The following is a 19,532-nucleotide window of genomic DNA, read 5'->3' on the forward strand; positions in this document are numbered from 1 at the left end:
TTGAGGCGGCACTGCATCCCTCGTCTACTCGTACAGAACTTCCTTGTGGTTGTTTTAGCGCCGTGTATGTCAGCATTTGTACTAGAGCAAAACCCTAACCCTAACCCTACCCCAGTGCAGTTACGAATATGGTTGGATTAACTTGTAGGAACATTTTTCATAAACAAAAAAGCAGGTTTGCACTACATCACCACATATGTGTGTGTTTGTCTGTGTGTATCATTCAAAAAAAAATCTTACAAGTAACTGTAAAATTTTAAATGATTTATTAATCAAAAAAAAAAAAAAAAAGCATTCATGCATTATTTTTATCCCATGAGGCAAGAAGCTCCTTACTACATTGGAATGTGTAGGTCCAACAAGTCTAGTGAAGACACAACACAACACATATCATATTTTTAATTAGACGTTTAATTTGATTGAAAGACAAAACATCAAAGAACAACCCACAAAGTAGAACAGATGATTTTTTTCATTTCCTTAAAAAGAAGACAAAATATTATGCAAGGACAGTCCTTCTCTCTGAGATGGCGAAAGAAGAAAACCAAAAGGCAAAGTGAAGGTGTCGGAATTAACGTCAATCCACTTTCAAATGCTCTGATTTGAATTGTCCCCACTTCAAATCAACATTTACACAATGTATACAACAGCCCACAGAAGGAGGAAGGAAGGGAGGATATATAAGCAAGGGATAAAATTACATTTGTACAAAAATAGATTTTTTCCTATAGTTTTCTCAATGTTTTTAAAAGGTCCTGTGTCTCTGTGACGACTGAAGCGGTGACTGTGTCAGGGTCAAAGTTTATCCTCTCTAGTTTAAATGGTGGGAAAAGTGGCTAAGCAACAGGTTCCTTTAGATTTTTTCACTAACAAGACATTTGTTTGAGGTTTTGTGAACATAATATGATTCATAAGTCAAGGAGCTGGTGTACGATCTTTTCTTAGGGCTCTGAACTGCTGGTTTTAGTCTAAAATTTTACTTTTATGTGTGTGTAATTCAAGGCTGAACACAAAAGCTTCAGCAATTAAAAACATTTCTAGAATCTGAGAATACAACAGTGCAATTAGGCCTGGTTTTAGTCAATTTACGAAAAACGCTTGGCTCCCTTAATAACATTGTTCGGAAACATTTAAAGAATGGATTTATATACTTTCATATTTAGAAATATACACACATTTACATATAGACAAAATATAGCTTTATGTTATAAAGCATTTGCGTATGTATTAATTCTATCTAGGTTATCATTTCTGCATTACACCATTTCCAACAGGAGAAAGTTTTTGATCTCAAACCTGAATATGGCTTCAAGATACCGGTGATCCAAAATATTCATCCATTTAAAAAGTCTAGTGAAGCCATTAAAATTTATTTGCCACGCAAAGGAAATGAGGGTAAGAGGACGAAAAGCTGATTTTCAGAAATGTAGACACATCCTAATAAACCGTATCGACTGAAGTTGGTTGGGCTTCACTCTGGATAAACCATCTCGAGTGATCTAAATCAAGCTATTGCTGAAGACCCTTATGAGACTGCACTCAAACAAAAACAAACATTGAGAATATCACATAAAAGTGCCATTTTTTATCCAATTAAATACTTGTACAAAATTCAAGTAATGTTGCAGTGCTGCATCTCCACCACTAGGTGGAAGTCTCAGCTCTCCCATTGCCTCAGTATTATTCCCTACCAGTACTGCTCCACTCCTAATAGCTCTCTTTAAACTGCTGGAGACCCGAATCTTGGTCCTGGCGGTGTAACCTTGTTCACATGTGGTCTTTCATTGCCAGAGTTTGAAAATCAACCTCACTATGGACAGTCTTTGGGAAAAAAAAAAAAAAAGCTAAATGCATAGTTTAGCAGCAGCAGCAGCGTACAGAAATAAAGAAAATGCTGAAGATGGGAAATTACAGACTCAGGAAACAGACGATACCTCATTAAAAAAGGCAGCCCCAAAAACACAACAATGGGACTTGAAACATGAGGTTAAGTGCTTAGAAACATCCTAATGAAAACACATTTGCAAGACCTGAATGCATGAGGCGGCTTGTGCAAACGTCTGACGCAGGAGTGGATGCGGGACACAAAAGACTCGATATACCATTGTAAATGTGACTGAAAGAGAGGTAACGGCACACATTTTGAAAAATCATCCAAAAAAAATACAGGATACCAATACTGAATTGGTTGTAATAAACTGTACAAGTGTCGAGCTCGTTTGGAAAACCACTTGAGGTGAATTGGTATACAGAAGAGACACAGTGGGACATGTGGGCGGCTTACAGGTGGCAGGATGTCCACTATAAGCGTCCTTAGTTTACGTCGTTCAGCATCATGGGCTCTGTGAGAACAGGCAGATTGGATTTTTAAAAGCTCATGTTTCGAGTGCATAATGAAAAAGTGTGAATGATCATAATCCAAAACTCAGGGTGGCTCATTAGATGCTGGGATCTGCTCCCAGCGACCTCAGGCGGTCCTTCCTGTCTGATCCTGAAGTTACGTCCTTATTGCGTCTCCCACACACCACTGATGATGCTTGGGGTGAACTGGGATTCCTCACTTGGTTCAGAGCAAACTCACTTCTTAAATGACAGTAATTACAAGAACATTCTATCAGGAACAGCCTGCTTGAGGGAAAAACGGCAATTTGAGCAGGATTGTAATCGCAAAAACTCCCATCAGGGGCTGAAAACACAATGTTTGCGTTAGAAACCCGGATTATTACCCGCATTACCATTATCATCATCTCCCATAAGTCTTCATGTGCCCAGACACACCAGCCCAGGATGGGCCTATCCAATCCTGAATGAGGCTGATTACAGCCCTGGATCCCTCCCATAAGACCCATTATATCCCAACGTACATTACCCTGCGTTAGACATTCCTGCAATTACTGCTCCATCGTTTTTTGTTTTTTTTTCATATGTACCCATTGAAGGATAGTTTGATACACCCGTGTCCACTGTTGTCTGTGGGCTTGAAGTCCATTGTCATCTTTTTTCTTATGTGTTGTATATATATTTATATCTTTATACAAAGTATAAAACAGACCCATGGACGCCATGACTGTGTATTGGTTCTGAAAGTTCCTTTGCTCTGGCAAATGGTGTCACGTGTTCAGTTTCTAAGGGGCCTTTGGGGTGGCAGACCCTTGTGTCCCCCAGTGACAGAAGGGCGTTATGTCATTATGTCATTTGGTGGGGCGCCTCTAGCATCTCCATGAGGAAGGTATCGATGGGCGTGTCCCCTATGAGCTTGAAGAAGAACAGATGCTCCAAACACTTCAGTCCAATGGAACGCAGGGCAGGGAGCCGCAGCAACAGCTTAGCAAACCTGCACACAAAAACACACATAATCAAACGCCGGAAAAAAAACCAAGACGGATGTACAATTAAACTGATAGCCCTTTTATCTGTACTTCATACGACTCTGACAACCTGACATCCTTTGAAGTCAGAAAAGACCTGAGAAGTATGAAGCTGTTCCTCAAAAAATATCTTTTTGATCATATCTCAATATAAATCATCCAGGTCCTGCAGGTAAGTGGTTCTTGTACCTTCCAGGTTGTTCAGGGTACTTCTGTTTGCAGTAGGCTTCCAGAGAGGCATAGACCTTCTCTCTCAGCGCCTCCACCTCACTTGGGTTTGACAGGCCTTTGGAGTCTGAAATAGAAGATGCATAACAAAGTTAAGTTTCGAGTAGGAACTGTACTATTGTGCTCCAGCACATCCTCTCAGAAGAACAATGCAGCCGCTAAAACACCACTAATGGAACCCAACCAATATCTTCAAAATACAGAATTGTTCTAAAAAAACATTTCTCGATTCTTAACACTATTTTATTCTCAACTCAATCTGGTACTCTGAAAAAGGCGGCTGGGAGTCTCTAATTGGGAAAATGAGAGCTGTCTTTTTCCCCCTCTATATAAAGTGAAGGGAACAGAAGAGAGGTCTGTTCTCAGACTCTTCCTCATTATTGAACGGGAGACATTTTCGTGCCAGTGATGGTGGTGGTGGTGGTGGTGGTGGTGGGGTGGGGGGTATGTTTACTCTGGGGTACAAAGGCCAGTGTTAAGAAAATCAAAAGAGACTTACAGGAAATTATCGGACATGGGATCAGGAAAACATCACAGGCAATTTGAATTTGCTTAAAATATTGATTTCAAGAATTAAAGCTACACGTCTTTAGATTTTCATCATTAGAAATACATTTTTGACTGGTAGCATTACATATAGAGTAGTACCTGGATTGAAGAGGACAATGGCTCGAAGGCACCCTAGCTCTGTTTTATCCATCTGCATGTCTCTCATCTTTGACACCAACTCTGTCAGCACCCTGAATATAGGAGAAAACACATGTTAAGACTGAAAACAGGTCGAATAATGCCAAGTATGAACCTGTTACAATTAGAGTTTAAGGACATCATGATCAGTATATGAGAACATGGGGTCCCTTTTCTCACCCTAAATGAGAATGCATCATAAAATGAGATACTCTGTCAACTCTAAGTTCTAAATAAATTTTAAACCCAGAAAATTATATATATATATATATATATATATATATATAAATATATAATTTACCCCTTTTCAAACATGTCATTGTAAAAACCTTGATGGTGTTCATGTTTAAATAAAAAGCAAGATAGAAAAGGCTACACTGCTTAAAACTGCCCCAATAGATTTTTATTAGTGAAGGACACTGCAACACGATCAGATGTCGGGAAATGAGACACATGTGGGCAGATATTACTACATTACTGCTTTGATGGGCAGTGACTGTCAAATACCAATGCCACTTCAATAAAACATCTAGATTGGTATCACTTCCTCTGATCCAGAGGGTGAAGTCTCCTCTGACAATCTTGGCCTTTGTGTGACCGGGTGACGGCACACACACTGGTGCGAGGCATCCTCGTTTCCCACTCTTAACACACTCTAATTGAATTGGCCTCCTGGAACAATAAGTGGAGGGGTGGGGGACTTCAGCCCAGTGTTTAAGTCGACCATCCACTTCATTTGTGCCAAGGCTGTCACTTGCAGGGGACCTGATAAAGAAACATTATCAGGGCTGCGCATCTTAATGCGAGCGGCATTAACACTGAGATCCATTCTTCCAGAGGAGCCGGGTGTATTCTAATCGCTAAAGCAGCCTCTGGGCGCTGAGAGCGGAGTCTTGAACCACGGTGCTGAAGACCTAACAGAGTCAGGTGACACAGCTGCAGGGGATGTTAATGTCCAATTACTTTTAATACAGCTTTTTTTGGTAACAGTCATGACTTTCTTAATCAACATTTCTTGTCTTGTTTTTCAGTAACAATATCCTCCCAAACAAGTGTGTATAAGACATGTTTTCAGTGAATACGTTGAGCATAACATAATATGATCAAAAAATACTCTCATTAACAAATGGATTTAACTTATACTACATAGAATTTAGAAATTTAGATTTTTTTTTTATATATAAAAAATTGCACAAAATATAAACTTGCCTTAAGGTTTACTTTTTATCATTGCTATTCTTATATAATTTATTTCTATTTAAACTTTTTTCATTAATAGGGATGCTGAACAATGCATTTCACTGTCAACAAGTGGTGCTGCTGCTATGTTGGTGTACATTTCACAACTAAACTTTGTGCTCTGTAACCACTATGGCCCTCTTCAAACCTTATTTAGGTTGTGATTTCAACAAAAAAAATGTAGCTGGTAGCTTTATTGCACAGCATTGTTCAGGTTTTTGTGGCCACAGATACAGAGCAAAGCCCTTGGCGACACTGGGTGTGTATCCCTCCATATTTTTTTATTTCATCATAAATGACACACAAATGGATTTCCTTTAACATTTTCTGTCTGAGCACTCAACCATTTCTGCATGACCTCTGTTGCAAGCGCGGCTGCATATTTAATGAATATCGATGTAAATCGATAGAAAGCTCGCTCCTCCCTGCCCTTCTGTCTCAGAGTTCCGCTGGCAGAAATGTCAAGGTTCCTGTTCTGCCCTTGTCATGAAAATTTCTAGTGTGATCATCTCTTTGTGTCATCACGTTCGAATACATTCCATATAGCCAAAGCCTCATATATTACCAAAAAAAAAAAAAAAAATGGTTTACACATTTTTAAATAAAATATGCATACATAAAAGTGTATAATATTTTATACACATTAAAAAATAATGTATTTTTTTATTCTTAACCCTTTTTTTCCCACAAACATTATAAGTATCATTCTAACCTGTCAAATATGGCTCCTACACCGGCGCTGTGGGCGCTGTTCCGGTGCACGTGCAATCCTGTGGCCAACAGTATCCCATCTTTCACTGCTATTGAACGGTGTGAAAATGACGCAATGAGGAGCTCATTCCATCCTGAGAGAGACAGACGAAATCATGATAAAACATTCCACACTGTAAGAGGGAATTAAGCAAGCATCTGAGTGACAGGGCTCCTTTAACTAGTCTGCCTAGCAACCACAACACTCCCCTCACTTCCCCTGAGTTGAGCTTGGGAAAAGCTGAGATGCTTTCATCTGTGAGACAGCAGAACTAAAGGGGTTATTTATAGAAAACCTGAGAGCTCAGAGAGAGAACGAGAGAAGACCCTCTCAACATGCTCTTCAGCTTGTTCTGGGAAGATAAGCATGACTCGCTAATACAATGGGCCATAAAGGAAATTAAAAGCCTAGCAGCTTTTTTGTAGAATGGTGGTCTACAGAGCATCTATTTGTCTTATTCATGCTTTGTCAACTTCTTAGAAACTCACTCATAAATAGTTGCGACAGAACAACTGACTTTCCACACATCAATGCTGTCCTGTAACTAAGTGAGGACACCTGCCCCTTTTAGTTACCACTATATTAGCCATGGAGACTTCATTTCTTTTTAATATTTTACATTCATTTTTATATAAAAGCACTTTTCTTTTCCTTGTCACGTTTCCCTACTTTTTTCAAAACTTCCAAACCACACATAATCTTTTGGTATCAAAGGTATATTTAGTACCTCGAGTCTAGCTTTAAGATACAATAGTAGAAACAGTATTAACAAACAAACAGATTTTCTTAATGCCTATACATTTTCCAAATATAAGCATCTTGCAAAAATCATTTTAAAAAACAAAATCATGGATAAGTTGTTCAAAATTAAGACAAAATCTTTTTTTTTTTTAACTGTCTAACTGTCAAATGTTTAACGTTTTAACAAAATAAAGTGAAATAAAGTTCTGAAAAAAATATATATTTACAAAAAATACATTTACATCACAGATGCCTCTTTTTATATTGTGTGTGTATCTAATGCAATATATTTTTGATAACAGGCACATTTTGAACCCAGCACGTCATCTATGTAGGCAGAACACTAGAATGATGTCTAAAAAGGCAGCTCATAGGGTTTGAAACAGCCATATAAACAGCAAACAGTTAAAAAAGTGAATAAATTAATGAATAAATAAATAAATAGACAGACAGCCCTGATTCAGGGAGGTTTTTGCAATTTCAGGCATTTTTAGACTTTCTAGTTCACCTTTGAAACCTAACGTGTTAGGCTAGCAGAATGCTACAATGCAGTCTAGACAGGCATCAAACTAGGATTTGAAACACAGCCGTAGAGGCAGCTTAACTTCAACACTCTTCTAATTAAATATTTGACGTTATAATGAACTCATCCTGTTTCTGTCTTTTAAGTGTGCATCTGTACTCTTAAACTCACCTGCTCGTAGAAGAATGACCTGGTCGTCCAGCGGGAGCTCTGAAAAATGAGGGATCCTTTTGGCCCATTCCACTAGAGTGAAGAGCTGCTTGTCTGCGGCCTGACAGATGTTTGTGACTGGATCATTGGGCTGGTGGAAGAAACGAGAACACAGGTGTCATACCAAGGTGTCTGTCCAAATGTCCGAAAAACAATTTCAATGCAAATGCTTCAAGCTACATAAGTTTCAAGCTACATAAAAAACTCGAATATTTGCATTGTACTGTTCTGGAACAGTGTTGTAAATATAACTTAACCACTGATTTCTAGTTGTGTACTCATTTGGAAGACCAAACAAAGTACTTTCGCTTTCACAACGAAACATGTAGCGTCTCCACGACATGGTGGCGGCAGCGACAACAACAACAAAAACAACATTACAGCGAGAATAAAAGTTACGCCTTCTTTCATTGCGCATACGTTTGGACGGTGTTGTGCAAATCTTCCCTCACCGTGACATAGATGTGGGGGCGTGTTTGAATGAGCTGTTTTAGGAGGGCGTGGCAGAGTCTTATAAAGAATATCTCTTTGGGTTTGAGACTGAAGTCTTTGCAACTTTACAGATCTTATATATGCACAAACAGCTCGTAACACTCCAAAGACAAAGGAAAACATGAAATCGCATCATATGACCCCTTTAACACGCAATCCAAGTAAACACTGTTTACACAAGGGGCGCTATAGCTAGCATTAGGCAAGGCAAGGCAAGTTTATTTATATAGCACATTTCATACACAGTGGTAATTCAAAGTGCTTTACATAAAAGGAAGTGAAATAGTCATTAAAATATATTTTTTTTTAAATTAGCATAATTATCATTAGCATAATTTGTTGTCTTCAGTTAATTTTCTCTTTCAGGTCAACTACTTTCACAGTGATGCAAAGTTAGTTAAAGTTACTCAAACTGTTGACATGTTTATAGCTATCTATCTAAATAATAACCCATCCGTTTAATGGCACAGACATTTGAGGGTAACTATTACTGAAGACTGCTACCGCTCTCCTCGGCCCCACACATGAGAACTACTCCTCTCAGAGCAGAAGTGAACAGGAAGGCAAAACAAACAGTGCTTTTGCCCCGGCCTGTGCAGGAAATACCTGCCGAGAGCTGGTGCTAAAAAATGACTCCCTTTCCAAGCGGGCCTTTCCTGCAGGAAGCTCCCTGGAACTATATTCACTTTGACATATTTGCTCATTCCCAAACATTTACGGAATGCTACTAAACATTTAAAGGACCCAGAGAAGGACATGCAATTAACTATCAAACAATATGTGTGGCAAAATTCTTGCATTGTTCTTGAAAATGCCTTTGTGGGGGACGTCACATGAGGGCGTTTGCATACGGCAAGTTGCCTTTAATGCCTCCTGCAGATTTGAGTCTATTAGCACGTCTTGATGCGGAACGCTCCGGCTCCATCAAAGAGAGAGGACAAATGAGAGATATGAAAAATGGCCTAGATGATTCCAGCTTCACATTACGTGAAGCCAAGGGAGGGATAGATACGCTGCTTTGTTTTATAAGATGAAAGAGTGAGTCAATGGAGTGCGAGAGAGAGCGAAAGAGCACAGGAGAGAGGAAAGCAGCAGGAGAGGGTTTTCTGAAAGGACGAGAACAAATAGACGTTGAGTGCCGTTTTTCAACTCAAGTGTCAAAAGGGAAGGCGTTAGAAAACATCAACAGGACATTGCAGCGGGCAAAAGGACAAATAGTTTTTTAAGAAAACAAACAGAGGGGGATAAAAATTATATTCATATTTCTCAAAATTATTAGTGGGAGGGAGTGTGCATTCCTGGAAAATCCTGACCTCACTTTGGCAGCCTGCTAGATTCACTCGGGTGCAGCGCAGGAAGTTTATTAATAGGTTCGACACAGTGACACCACAATTATGAGTCAAGAGCTTCTGAAAGGGTCAATATATCTGCCACTGTCACTGAAACAGCCTCATCTAATAGTTTGTAAAAAAAAAAGACAAAAAAAAAAAGACATATGCATATTAAATATACACACATATATATACACATACATATATATATACAGATGCTGGTCATATAATTAGAATATCATCAAAAAGTTGATTTATTTCACTAATTCCATTCAAAAAGTATGTATATTATATTCATTCATTACACACAGACTGATATATTTCAAATGTTTATTTCTTTTAATTTTGATGATTATAACTGACAACTAAGGAAAATCCCAAATTCAGTATCTCAGAAAATTAGAATATTGTGAAAAGGTTCAATATTGAAGAAACCTGGTGCCACACTCTAATCAGCTAATTAACTCAAAACACCTGCAAAGGCCTTTAAATGGTCTCTCAGTCTAGTTCTGTAGGCTACACAATCATGGGGAAGACTGCTGACATTGACACGTTACACAAGGAGGGCAAGACACAAAAGGTCATTGCAAAAGAGGCTGGCTGTTCACAGAGCTCTGTGTCCAAGCACATTAACAGAGAGGCGAAGGGAAGGAAAAGATGTGGTAGAAAAAAGTGTACAAGCAATAGGTATAACCGCACCCTGGAGAGGATTGTGAAACAAAACCCATTCAAAAATGTGGGGGAGATTCACAAAGAGTGGACTGCAGCTGGAGTCAGTGCTTCCACTACGCACAGACGTATGCAAGACATGGGTTTCAGCTGTCGCATTCCTTGTGTCAAGCTACTCTTGAACAACAGACAGCGTCAGAAGCGTCTCGCCTGGGCTAAAGACAAAAAGGACTGGACTGCTGCTGAGTGGTCCAAAGTTATGTTCTCTGATGAAAGTAAATTTTGCATTTCCTTTGGAAATCAGGGTCCCAGAGTCTGGAGGAAGAGAGGAGAGGCACACAATCCACGTTGCTTGAGGTCCAGTGTAAAGTTTCCACAGTCAGTGATGGTTTGGGGTGCTATGTCATCTGCTGGTGTCGGTCCACTGTGTTTTCTGAGGTCCAAGGTCAACGCAGCCGTATACCAGGAAGTTTTAGAGCACTTCATGCTTCCTGCTGCTGACCAACTTTATGGAGATGCAGATTTCATTTTCCAACAGGACTTGGCACCTGCACACAGTGCCAAAGCAACCAGTATCCGGTTTAAGGACCATGGTATCCCTGTTCTTAATTGGCCAGCAAACTCGCCTGACCTTAACCCCATAGAAAATCTATGGGGTATTGTGAAGAGGAAGATGCGATATGCCAGACCCAACAATGCAAAAGAGCTGAAGGCCACTATCAGAGCAACCTGGGCTCTCATAACACCTGAGCAGTGCCACAGACTGATCGACTCCATGCCACGCCGCATTGCTGCAGTAATTCAGGCAAAAGGAGCCCCAACTAAGTATTGAGTGCTGTACATGCTCATACTTTTCATGTTCATACTTTTCAGTTGGCCAAGATTTCTAAAAATCCTTTCTTTGTATTGGTCTTAAGTAATATTCTAATTTTCTGAGATACTGAATTTGGGATTTTCCTTAGTTGTCAGTTATAATCATCAAAATTAAAAGAAATAAACATTTGAAATATATCAGTCTGTGTGTAATGAATGAATATAATATACAAGTTTCACTTTTTGAATGGAATTAGTGAAATAAATAAACTTTTTGATGATATTCTAATTATATGACCAGCACCTGTATATATATATATATATGCACACCTTTTTAGGGGTAGATATTGTACAAATTTGTCCCCTTAAAGGGGTCATCGGATGCTCTTTTTCCACAAGTTGATATGATTCTTTAGGGTCTTTATGAAAAGTCTATAACATACTTATTTAAAATTTCTCAGTGGTAGTGTAAAACAACACCCTTTTTACCTTGTCAAAATCAGCTCTGTTTTCAGCAACCCATTTAGTGGATATTCCTTTAAATGCTAATGAGCTCTGCTCACCCCTACCCACTCTTCCGTGGGGTGACGAGCCGTTCTCATGAGACTGTTTACTTTAGTCACGGAACTTGCTAACTAGCACATTATTAGGAAAGGCGATTTGCAAAGATTCATAAAAGAACCTTATACTCAGTTCTTCTGTAGGTGAGGCTGGATCACGAATAATTCGCATTAACGTAGATGCATTTAGTTAGATCAGGAGACGCATATTCCCTTCAAAAACAAAGGTAATCCACTGCGTCTTCAGCGGCTCAGATGTCGGGAGTAAATGACGAATGCTATGTTCATTATTACATCCAATAACAGAACACCTCAATCGCTTAGGAGACATTCTTGTCTACTGCTCTGTCGTCGAAACAATGGCGTACTGATGACAGCTCACTCAGGGCGGGTCTAAGGTAGAACGCTAGTGTCAATCAACAATCATGAGAGGGGCCTGGGTCTGTGTGACGTCAGACAGACAGGCAGCTGAGAATGGCTTGATATGAGAAAGGAGAAATGATTTAACGAGATTTAAAAAAACACTAGGTGGATCTTTATCATTATAGGGTGGTTGTGTACACACACTGCCAACACACATTTCAGTTCAAACAACCTGTAAAAGTGCATGTCTCATCCAATGACCCCTTTAAGGGTACTGCCCCACTGACAAGCTGCTGTACCCACAAAGATACAATTTTTGAATGAAATAAAGAAAACGAAATACACTAACCTTAGACAACAAATACAAAAATGCCTTTAGAAACGTGAAGTAAGTTCTGAGAAAGGTTCTAAAATCATTAGATTTGCAGATGCCTCTTTTCATATTGTGTATGTGATGCAGTGTCATTCAGACATCAAGTTTAAGTGTCTAAATACTTTGCGAGACCACTTTGCGGCCATTATTAGAGGCAAGAAACATCTTCACAGCTGTACTTTGGGAAATGACTGATGACAGATAAACAGTGGGCTCTTCCGTGATTTCGCATCAGAACACGGGAACTCCCAGGAGAATCCTGTGAAAGTGTTGAATGTTTCCCCTCTACAGTATTTAAGCGGCTGTTTAAAACTCGCACTGACAACAGAAGCAGATCAAAGGCAGAAGTTGGAGATGCCAAACTGTTAGCCAGACGCAAAGCCATCTCTCAGAAAACAGAAGCAGCTTATGAATATTTCTGTGGCTGATCGGGGACATGCAGACGATCCTCCTCGGTGCAACAGTTTCTGCCATGTTCTTTAACAAATACATAAACAAACAGATAATTAATTCACAAAGCAACAATATAAAGGAAAGCGAAGTGGTGGAGAGACTCTGACACTCCTCAAAAGAATACAACTCCCAGAGTTCTCGTTAAACACGGTAATACTCATGAATGATGAATAGCTATCTTGGCTCTGTTTACACTGACCTCGTTTCTTCTACAAAACAACCAAAAATGACCCAAAACTGAGGCCGTTAAATACCTGTCTTGATTAAAAAACAAAAAGATCCACAAATCTAAATATAGCACAATAAACATAAATTTAAGCAATTCTGTAATTGAAGTCGTTAACAGGGGTCCAACTATTATTGTTTGATCTTTAACAAATTTTTGTGAAAAAAAGACAAAACTAGTTACAAAAAGAAAATATTAAATTAAATACATAAATATATTAATAATGATTATTTGAATGGCTTTTTATGCCTTATTAATATGTAAATTAGGGTTATACCTCCATCCTATCCATATCCAAAGTTAAAAAGCCTTGATCTAGACTAACATGTATCCAAGTAGCAGAAAATAAGTGGTTGATATAGGAGGTAAAAACCACCATGAATGATTTCTTTAGTGTGAATACAGCCAGCCATATGATTTGCTTGTGAGATTTGGCAGAGCGGGGCGAATGCTAGCCCCGGGGCATGAGTGATGACGACTTTTTCAGATTCGAGGAGACGCTTTGATAACATTCTCTTCATGACCATCACAAAACAACGGCTGTTTTTGTTCCCGCTGAATGGAAAGCATTCGGCCTGCATTATTCACAGCAGATCCTGGTCCTGGGTTCGTGCAGAAACGCCGTGCTTGCATATCGCACTATGAAATTTTTATCACTTGAGGAGGAGAGATGAGAGACGTTTAAATTTTTCATTGTCTGCTTAAACTATATTATCGTTGCGTGACAACAGAGAAGGAAAAAGCAGTCTGGATTTACAGCTGCGCAAGACGTCTGCAAGCTCATGTGACATATCCCTGTCGCAGAAACACTTCCTATGTCAGAGGTATTGAATCAGTAAAACAAACACAAAACAAAGAGTTTCCAAGTACCTAAATGGCCACAATGAGTGAGTTTACATGTACAACAAAACTCTATTAGAAGTTTCAAAAACGCAAGAAAAAAAGCCTAGAAATTTGAAATTCTCATGAAATTTTAAAATGTTTTGCGCAATAACCAGAATGGTTATATTTTATTATATATATATTATATTTTTATTATATGTTATATTATATATTTTTTTTATTCATTAATATTAAAGATGTATTATAAATATAAATATCAAATTAAATGGTAACACTTTACAATAAGATACATTAGTTAACAACATTAGTAAACATGAACTAAGAATGAACAATACTTCTACAGCATTTATTAATCTTAGTTAACGTTAATTTCAGCATTTACTAATGCATTATTAAAATCACAAGTTGTGTTTGTTAACGTTAGTTAATGCACTGTGAACTAATATGAATAAACAATGAACAACTGTATTTTCATAAACTAACATTAACAAAGATTAATAAATATTGTAATAAATGCATTGTGCATTGTTTGTTCATGTTAGTTAATACATTACATAATGTTAATAAATGACACCTTATTGTAAAAAGTGTTACCAATTAAATAATAAATATTTATTTTAATATTATTTATAGAAAATAATTTTTTAAAGCATTCCCAAGACCTTGTTGTAAGGTTATTAAGCAGAATCTGTGTATGTAAACACACTCAATATTATGTAAACTGAATGTGAAAATGAAAAAATGAAGCAAAAAAGAGAGATGAAAAATTAGCAAACAGGACCATATTCTCCTCCTTTAAAAGCGGCCCTTCCCTGCCTAACTGGAGGCATGTTACTAACGCCTGTTTAACTCCTGTTCTAGGTCACCATGAGATAAACACACTTCATTCAGCTTGGCCAAACCCCAACCATTAAGCAGCAGTGGCGGCCCATTCATGAGCTGCACTCCCGGGCCGAGGTCCTCTGATTAATTAGCACATGGGGCAGTGGCTTCCAAAAGAGCACAGACAGAAGGGGAGCTCCGGGGACAGCGGGAGGGAGCCGGGTGAGCGGGGGAGACGATACCTCTGACTGCCGGCCAAGAAAGCGCTACAGAGGGAACGCATTCCAGTAAAGTGTCTCTCTGCTGTCCAACTCTAGACTGCATCATTATTTTCTTTAATATCCTTTATTAAACCATCATCTACAGCCAGCAGGGTGAGTTAGACTGCAATGTTTAACCTATGAAAATAACTGTCAGTGCACAAGCAGGGAATTTTGGCATGTTTAAGACACAGCATCACTGACTTTGCCTTGGCGCTATAGTGAATGAAACTAATGACACTTAACGTGGTGATATTTATGACATATAATTACTGTAACATGAAAATAATTATTTGTTTATCAGTATCAGACACATTTTCTAAATATAAGTTGTGTTTAAGACACAACGTCACCATTTCTGCCTGGGAGCTAAAGTGAAGGTTAAGACCAATGATACTTAAAGTGATATTTATGATATCTTTTGACAGGCTCAAATTTGTGCATTTTAAATTCAAAAAGGAGGAACTAGATTATGCCAATCTAGTTCCTCCTTGTTGAATTTAAAATAATAAATAAAACTCACATGGGACAAACAATTGACCCCAGGGTTATAATAAAATAAAAGTGAAATAAAATAAATATTTATTTAAAAAGTAAATTTAAAAGATTTTATACCTGAAGTAAAAAAGAAAACAGAAAACTAAATACAACAGAAATTAACCAAACTATTTCATATTTAAAAAATAAATAATTCAACATTTTTGAATGTGAGCACCTGATATGACGTGAGATGTCATGCAAGGCTATAGCTTTATATATATCTGAACTCTTTGTGTGTGTGTGTGTGTGTGTGTGTGTGTGTGTGTGTGTGTGTGTGTGTATGTGTATATGTACAGTATATATATATATATATATATATATATATATGAAGAGTTCAGATGCAAAAGCCTCTAAGTGCCATTTGAAATTTTCTTTTAAAATTAGTATTTTTATCAGGCTCCAGTGTGTAGATTCAGTAATTTCACTTTAATGGCAATGAATAGGTTCTTTGCATTGTCATTAAAGTGAAAAAAAAAAACTGAACATAAACATAGGAGCCTGAGAAAAATGTATATATACACATACATACATACACAGCGAGTAAAATAAGTATTGAACACGTCACCATTTTTCTCAGTAAATATATTTCTAAAGGTGCTGTTGACATTAAATTTTCACCAGATGTCGGTAACAATCCAAGTAATCCATGCATACAAAGAAAGCAAAACAAATATGTTCAGAAATTAAGTTCTGTGTAATAAAGTGGAATGACACAGGGAAATACGTATTGAAGTATTGAACACATGAAGAAAGGGAGGTGCAAAAAGGCATGGAAAGCCAAGACACCAGCTGAAATCTATCAGTAATTAGAAAGCAATCCTGCCCTTTGTCAGTGGAAATTAATATTAGTTGGGTCAGTCCCAACTGATGGCCTATAAAAAGGTGTCTCATGACCAACGTGTCACACAAGAAACATTTCATGGGTAAAAGCAAAGAGCTTTCTCAAGACCTTCGCAACGTTATTGTTGCAAAACATACTGATGTAGTCTCTATCGCTGAAGAAAAAGCATATTGAAGCTCGTTTAAAGTTTGCTGCACAACACTTAGACAAGCCTATGAAATACTGGCAGAATATAGTCTGGTCAGACGAGACAAAAAATTTTACTCTTTGGATGCCATAATACACAACATGTGTGGAGGTCAAATCGCACTTCACATCACCCCAAAACATCATGGTGTGGCACTGGCGAAATACATATAGTTGAAGGAAGTATGACTGGAAAAATGCACCAAGACGTTCTTGATAAAAATCTGCTGCCATCTAACATCATGAAATGAGGGTGGACATTTCAGAGAGACAATGATCCCAAACACAGCCAAGGAAACTCAATTGGTTTCATAGAAAGAAAGTAAAGCTGCTAGAATGGCCAGCCAATCACCTGACTTGAATCCAATAGAAAATTTATGGAAAGAACAAAAGATCTGAGTTCATAGAAGAGGCCCATGGAACCTTCAAGATTTGAAGACTGTTTGTGTGGAAGAATGGGCCAAAATCACACCTGAACAATACATACAACTAATTTCTCTATACAGGAGGCGTCTTGAAGCTGTCATCACCAACAAAGGCTTTTGTACGAAGTATTAAATCAATTTCAGTAAGGGTGTTCAATACTTTTTCCCTGGGTCATTCCATTCTATTACACAGAACTTCATTTCTGAACTTATTTGTACTGTTTTCTTGGTATGTATGGATTACTTGGGTTGTTACCAACATCTGGTGAAAATTTCATGTCAACAGCACCTTTAGAAATATATTTACTGAGAAAAATGGTGATGTGTTCAATACTTATATATATATATATATATATATATATATATATATATATATATATATAACATAATATAATACATAACATAATAATATTCATATATATATATATATATATATATATATATATATATAAACACACTACTCTTTCCTCAAAGATCTTAGTTAATTTAAATGTCAGTGTCAATCTAAACTCTATCAATGTTTTTTTCAACTGATTCCTTAAAATTACAATTGAATATAAAAACTATACAAAAAAAAACCCCAAACAGAAATATGTCCATAAAATAAAAACTAATCTATTCCTAAAACTAAAAGTTGAAATGTAAAAAAGAATGAAAGAAAATATTTTAAAAATAATAACTACTTTGATCGCAAAGCTAAACGTAATAATAAACAATATAAATAATAACGCAAAACAATAATAACCTTGGTTCGCCCCTACTCTCACAAAAAACGAGCCCCCTACTGGAGATACAGAGAGACAAACCCAACCAAGATAGCGAATCAAAGACTGAGTGCTTTCTAATGTAAAGCCTGGCAGCTTCTCCCTCATGACAGGCCTTATGTTCTCCCTCGTCTCGCTACCTTTCCCCAAACGTCGGTCCTCTGTTCCCACACATCTTCATCTTCCCGAAATAACCCCCATTTACTCACATAACAGCTTCCAGAACATTTTCGCTTCGGTACAGAGCAGTCCCAAAAGACGCACTCAACCGCCCAAACTCTCTCTCTCTCTCCTTCTCTATCCTCCTCCTGTTCTATCACTCTTCCTGTACGAGAAAACTCTCCTCAGAGGCTGACGGCAGGCTGAAAGCTCCCGGGGACTGTCAGAGTATTTCATTATTCAAACAATGCTGGAAAGTGGAGCCAATGATCACTTTAGTGGTGCTGATTTGTCATGGTGACTAGACGAGGGAGGAAGACTTCACAGCACACAGGTAAATTCAACAACTTTATCTTGCTCTGCTTCTCTCAGGGAATAACCAACCAAAACTCCATTAAAACAGATTAACAAGTTGGAATGCGTAGCCTAGTGGTTAACATACGTGCTCTGAAACACTGAGCCTTAAAGTTGGAATCATAGCCTAGCGGTTAGCACACATTTCAACAGTTTGAGCTGCATAAAGTTTGAATGATAGACAAACATACTGAGCCGTAAGATGGTGGACTCAGTGATAGGCCTGTCACAATATTAGATTTTCACTACACATTATTGTGGTCAAAAGAATTATTAATAACAATAATGACATCCACATTATTTTCCAGCGCAGAATGAGAAAGTGTGAGACTTCTGATTCATTAGTCACTATAGAAAAGAACATACTGATTGTCAGGTACTTCCTGGCATCTAATATCTAATATCAAACCTTTTTTTGGGAATACAAAAAAAAACTCCTAAGTAGTGAGCTAAGTTTATTTGAGTTGTGGGTGGAGCATCTCACTCTTGTCTGTCATCCCTCTGACATATGACGGAAGAAGCCAAACAACTAGCTTTGTCCCAATTCAAAGGCTGTCATTGACAAGTAATGTTTGTACTGGACTTTTTTTTTTTTTAAGTTACATTTAACAGTCTGAAAACAAAACAGGGTTCTCCTTGGTCTGTTTTTGTGCATAATAAAATTACAATCTATCTATACAATCAACATGTAAACCACTTTAAAGTGTTTTTTTGTAACAATAGATATTTGAAGTTGAAAATCAATATTTGCATTTATAAGTGTAACAGCATTCTCTCTCTCTCTCTCTCTCTCAAAAAAAAAAAGACCCTATTAGTTACTGGCATGCAATGAACCCTGAGATAGTCTGGATTGCGAAGGATCCATCTGCAGTATCCTTCATGGCCTGGGAAATGAAGGACGCATTTCAAGGCTGCATTTGAAGGAGCCTTGGACAGCCTTTGTTGTGCTGCTATGATGCATTCAGTCTTCAAATGCAGCCTCTGAATTGGGACACAGGCACTGTTCAAAATTGCAGAAAACACAAATTCAATTCCACTCTATCCAATCCTTTCCAGACCTACCTATACCTATCAATATAGTGGCCAGAAACAGAGGGAATATGAGAATTCATCAGTCTTAACATAAGTCAGAAACAGAAACAAAGCTAATAAGCAAACTGACTTGCTTTTCAATTCAAAAGGGATCCGACAGATGAAGAACAGCATCAGAACCAAGAAAATGAGCAGAACTGATAGATGAATGAATCGTTTTCTTGAGACGTGTACTATGACATCACGTACGTCCAAACACGGCCATCAACAAGCTAAATC

At 37.9% G+C, this 19,532-nt stretch overlaps 1 protein-coding gene across 27 annotated transcripts in view; it reads right to left on the reverse strand.

The window, feature by feature from the left end:
• Window positions 1–393: 393 nt before the first annotated feature.
• Window positions 394–19,532, reverse strand: part of rxraa (retinoid X receptor, alpha a) — a 198,155-nt gene continuing 179,016 nt past the window's right edge. For all 27 annotated transcript variants that reach the window (XM_058757249.1, XM_058757254.1, XM_058757250.1 and 24 more), the window contains 5 exons: window positions 7,709–7,838; window positions 6,235–6,367; window positions 4,245–4,336; window positions 3,558–3,663; window positions 394–3,334 (listed from right to left, as the gene is read on the reverse strand). In XM_058757249.1, coding sequence (XP_058613232.1) covers window positions 3,187–3,334; window positions 3,558–3,663; window positions 4,245–4,336; window positions 6,235–6,367; window positions 7,709–7,838 — 609 coding nt within the window. In that variant the 3' untranslated portion in view covers window positions 394–3,186. The remainder of the gene's footprint in view (window positions 3,335–3,557; window positions 3,664–4,244; window positions 4,337–6,234; window positions 6,368–7,708; window positions 7,839–19,532) is intronic.

Source organism: Onychostoma macrolepis, chromosome 21 (genome assembly GCF_012432095.1).
Source record: "Onychostoma macrolepis isolate SWU-2019 chromosome 21, ASM1243209v1, whole genome shotgun sequence".
NCBI classification, from domain to species: Eukaryota; Metazoa; Chordata; class Actinopteri; order Cypriniformes; family Cyprinidae; genus Onychostoma; species Onychostoma macrolepis.